The 4,477-nt window shown below is 41.5% G+C and overlaps 1 protein-coding gene across 1 annotated transcript in view; it reads right to left on the reverse strand.

Annotated features, from left to right (window-relative positions):
• clvs2 (clavesin 2) overlaps positions 1–3,952 on the reverse strand; it is a 16,867-nt gene extending 12,915 nt beyond the window's left edge. Inside the window, exons 1-2 of the mRNA XM_023999497.2 lie at positions 2,666–3,952; positions 1,758–1,932 (exon numbers count right to left, since the gene is read on the reverse strand). Of these exons, the coding sequence (XP_023855265.1) occupies positions 1,758–1,932; positions 2,666–3,054 (564 nt within the window). The 5' untranslated portion in view covers positions 3,055–3,952. The remainder of the gene's footprint in view (positions 1–1,757; positions 1,933–2,665) is intronic.
• Positions 3,953–4,477: the final 525 nt, after the last annotated feature.

Genomic DNA, 4,477 nt, shown 5'->3' on the forward strand with positions numbered 1-4,477 from the left:
ACACACACACACACACACACACACACACACACACACACACACACACACACACACACACACACACACACTGGTAGGCAGCGAACAGTGAGCTGCACCTGGTACAAGTACCAATGATATGTAAGATGGATAGATCATCAGCTACTACAGGTCCTTCACAACATAATATGAAAAAACAACATCTTGACATGTCTTGTTCTTTTCAAAAATCAATAACCATACAGGCAACGAGTGTTAACCTCAGCTGAGGATGAAACCCTAATGTTGAAAGTGCTTCTGCCCTTAATGACAGGCATAGTGACACATGAGGTGTGCTGGCACACATATGAGACCCTTAAAGTCATTACAAAACCCACCAGGGGGCCGCAACACCCAGAGATAGTCGCAGTGCTCAGTGTCAAGTGGGCTCACAGATAGGATGTCACCACTATTGATTACAATAGGAGAAGCGTTTCTCTCTGGCGTTAGCATTATGAGGAGAGGGGTCACATATTGTGTCTGAGGTGGAAAATCCATAGTGGTATAACATACCATGTAATAATATCCTATATACCTTATGAAGTACCCACTATTGTAGAGCTGATGAACATATATAAATTACTGTAGATAAAGTATAAACTCGATTGAATGGAAACAGATTCAGTTGGGGCTTTTCAGTCTCCGACTCAGACAGGGAAGAAAATGTGGCTGATTCCATTAGTTATACAATGTTTCTGTGTGTTTTCTTTTGTTTTCCATTCAAGTGTGTTCCCGCATGATTTGGTAGCGGGCACATTGGGAGACTGAGATACTAATAGCAGTGATCAATTATTCACAGTCTATTCTGTGTCTGGAGAAGCAATGGAATGTGCAACGGCCTCGTCATGGTCCTCCATTGATATTCAGTCAACAAACCTCTCTGATGGTAACTGCCTATGCTCTACATGGTACATTATACACAGCTACACGGCTAGCCTATCTAAACTTTTCATACACTGGAATTTGAATAATGGGTTACAAGAGGAATTGGCTGACATTCACAAGGACGTTCAGAAAAATGTCTGTATGCATTTTGTTGTTAGGCTATAGGCTTAGGCTCCACATCATATTTATATTTTAGTTGGCCAGCTACCAAAGGATGCACTTGGTCAGAGATCTTGTATTTTTCTCTTCCATTAGAAAGGATTGAACAGGGTCAAAGGAATGCTTTCAAAGGAATAGGCCTACACTGCCAGCAATCAAAATATGAATATCATTATTTATTTATTATGCAAGTCTTTGATTGTAATGTCGTTTCTGAGAGTGCAGAACAGTGATTATTGAGTGAAAGTGCTTTTACATTTGAACAGTTTGTCACATAACCAAGAGAAGGATAAGATAGTTGATCAGAAACAGTTTCACATGAAGATTCCGAGACGTGTCCACCTTCTCCAGTAGGTATGCAGGACCATGTGTGGTAAGCGGGTTGAAACAGAGCCTGTCTCTAATGTTCAACGCATATAAACTAGCAACAGTAGTGCTATACTTCCGTCAGAACAACGGAGATCTGCACTTCAAAAATGCAGCACCTGACAAGTGTCTGGTGTATTCAAAATCCCAAGAGGACAAGATCCCTGTGGCAGGCTTGACTAAGGTGATTAAATGTAGCAAACCCATGTAAATTAGGAGTGATCTGGGTAATCTCAGTAAATGGAGACAAGTGTCAAAAGTAGCTAAGAACTTCATATGAGTGATGTGGAGCCCAGCAAAGAGAAGGGTTAGAAAAATGTTGAGACTGTTACCTGTAGACCTTCTATGGCCAGTCTCAGCATACTCGGTGTTAGTTTGGAGGCTTGCTTGAATGTGAAGTTGCTCCAGTCGATGATCAGGACAAATCCATTCACCTGTAACTCTGGATCTTCGATCATGGACTCCAGCGACAACAGAATAGCTCGCAGTATGTCCACAAATGTATACCTATAGACGTGAGAAAAAGCATTAAGGGACTTTTCTAAGTAGCCTAGATTACAAACATAAGACAAAGTAGTCATTAAGTGACTATTGTGAAATTATTACGTAATAACAAATGTACCAAATAATCTTAGTATTGTAATTCCAGTTAAAATGAAATGTAACCAGCATACCCTTGTTTGGCATTATATACAGAAGGTGACTCTTTACCATTTTCATTCAGGAGAGTAATACAGAGAATCAGATTGGAGAGACAATTTGACTTGTGTGAGTGCTGTTATGGATTAAGTTAATGGCCATTCCTGATGGCATTTTGCTTGTTCGTCACATCCTGCTATTGCATGAGGTCTGAAAAGGCTGTTTTAAATGACTCATGTAATTGTCATTGTGACTATGGAGATCACAAAAAGTCAAATCTTTGAAATAAAGTAATTTGACTGTATCTGATTTAGTCCTTAAATTCAACATTCACTAGTGGGGTGATGATATAATTTCTACTGGCCTGTGCAGCCTAAACTTTTCTCATTTCCTGGCCTACATCCATGATACTGACAGGGATTGCCTTTGGGTTCATAGTTCAGTTTGTGGGGATTATGTTTCGGTTATGTTCATAAGACTAGGCTCTAACAAATCCAATAACACAGATTTGTGAAAAATAAATAGTCGACAGCAAGCAAACTGTCAAGTGGTGTTAGAGTAGTTCTGAAAAGACAGCTCCCTAATATCAGACGGACATTACCTGCTCTGGTCCCAGTTAGCAGCGAAGAGAATCAGTATTTTCCTGCCATATCTGTCCAAGTTGGTCAACACCCCCGGAAATCCGTCTTTGAGAGCTTGCTTGATGCCCGGATCGGTTGCTTTGAGGTTTTTGAACATATCCAGATTTTGCTGACGATACTCAAAATACTGGGCCAAGAGGCGGAACGCCTCGAAATGGTTAAATTTCCGAGCTCTGAGAAAGCGTAGGATGAAAGCATCATCGGTCCTAAGAAAGCCAATGTCTGGGCGCGTGATAATCATGTCCCTCACCTCCTGAATGTCCTGATGTGCAGTGTCGGGGTTCTCCTTTAACTCCACCTTGGCTTTCTCCAGTGTTTCTGGGGACAAGCCGGATTGTAAGTGAGTCATCGTTCTTGCTTCAACGTCCACCGCCAATATTTAATGGTAGGTAAAATGTTACCGTAGATAGAGCCAAAAGTCGTTAACAATGAATGCGTCACGTACAGGCCTATTGAACCTTCTCAATCAGGACCCTAAAATCAAAGCCTGACTTCAGATATCGTCCTGCTTCCCTGAGTATGATAGAAGGTGCTAGCAACATAGGCTGTATTCACTTTTTGGACAGCTCCATTTGGTTTCCACCTGTACCGTACATTTGACTTCTGTTTCCAAGTTTCTTTTCATACGTCGATATTTATAGCTCTCAATTCAGTCACAATACTGGCTGTGGATGACTTCCCAAATGGGTCTAAATATGTTGTTGGCTATGTTGAAAGCCTAACCACACAATTGTAAGACAGCCATTATCGTCCATCCCCACCCAAAATACCAATATTACAATTACAATAAAAGCATGACACTATCCAAGCGAGCAGGCAATGCGGCACCCTGCACTCTTGTCATAACTCTCCTTACCGAAAGCATTTCAATTCAAAATCAGAGAGATGCTGTCACCGACTGCTAGAAATTACAGTCGAAGAATCAAGGCGACATATTCCGTCGACATCCTCACTCCATCCAGCCTGCAGTCTATTTCCATTCTGTGTGTTTGGTACCAAAATTGTTTGGATGTGGGACCAACTTCATGTCCCGTTGTTCTGAGCGCCGTGCTGCTCCGGTTCTGTGGTGGCGGCTTTACGTCAAGTGCTACTGTTGCCGTTTTGTTGCTGTTGAAAGTGACTAAAACCATCGCTCCGGTGATACAGTCAGTCTGACCGTCATCACATGGTGGAGGGGGGAGAATCCCCCACTCTCCTCTCTCTATTCATCGCACCCAAACACCTGCTCACTGGCTGCTACCAGACCGCATATGGGCTCCTCACTCTGATTTTACATCCGAATTGATGCTGATTTCTACTCTATCCTCGTCTCAATCTGTCTCTCATCATTTTGTGTGGCGTGCATTATTCATTTTTATTTTAGGCTGTAATGGTGCTGTCGCTTATGAAATACATTTTTGAAACGACCGCCAACCTATGCAGTCCCATCATGTTGATGTCATTTAGCATTTGCATTGGGGGACCAATTCTGCATTAGGCTATACATTTTCATATGGCTATGGCCTACAATTAGAACGAAAAAAACAAGTGTCCTTATGACTTATTGGTTAATTGTCTTTCTCTTTACATGTTCCCTCAACTAACGCGAATTCAACGTGAAATCAACGAAAAGTTGATGACTTTTTCCCACGTTGTTTCATTATTGTTACACTTCGCATCAAAATGCATACAATGTTGCTACAAATAGACGACACAAGTGGTTTGATAGATCTATTTTACTGATTGCAGGAACATCCCGACATGGCCTTTGTTTCAATAAGGCAAATTCATTG

The sequence above is a fragment of the Salvelinus sp. IW2-2015 genome, linkage group LG14 (genome assembly GCF_002910315.2).
Source record: "Salvelinus sp. IW2-2015 linkage group LG14, ASM291031v2, whole genome shotgun sequence".
Classification (NCBI taxonomy): Eukaryota; Metazoa; Chordata; class Actinopteri; order Salmoniformes; family Salmonidae; genus Salvelinus; species Salvelinus sp. IW2-2015.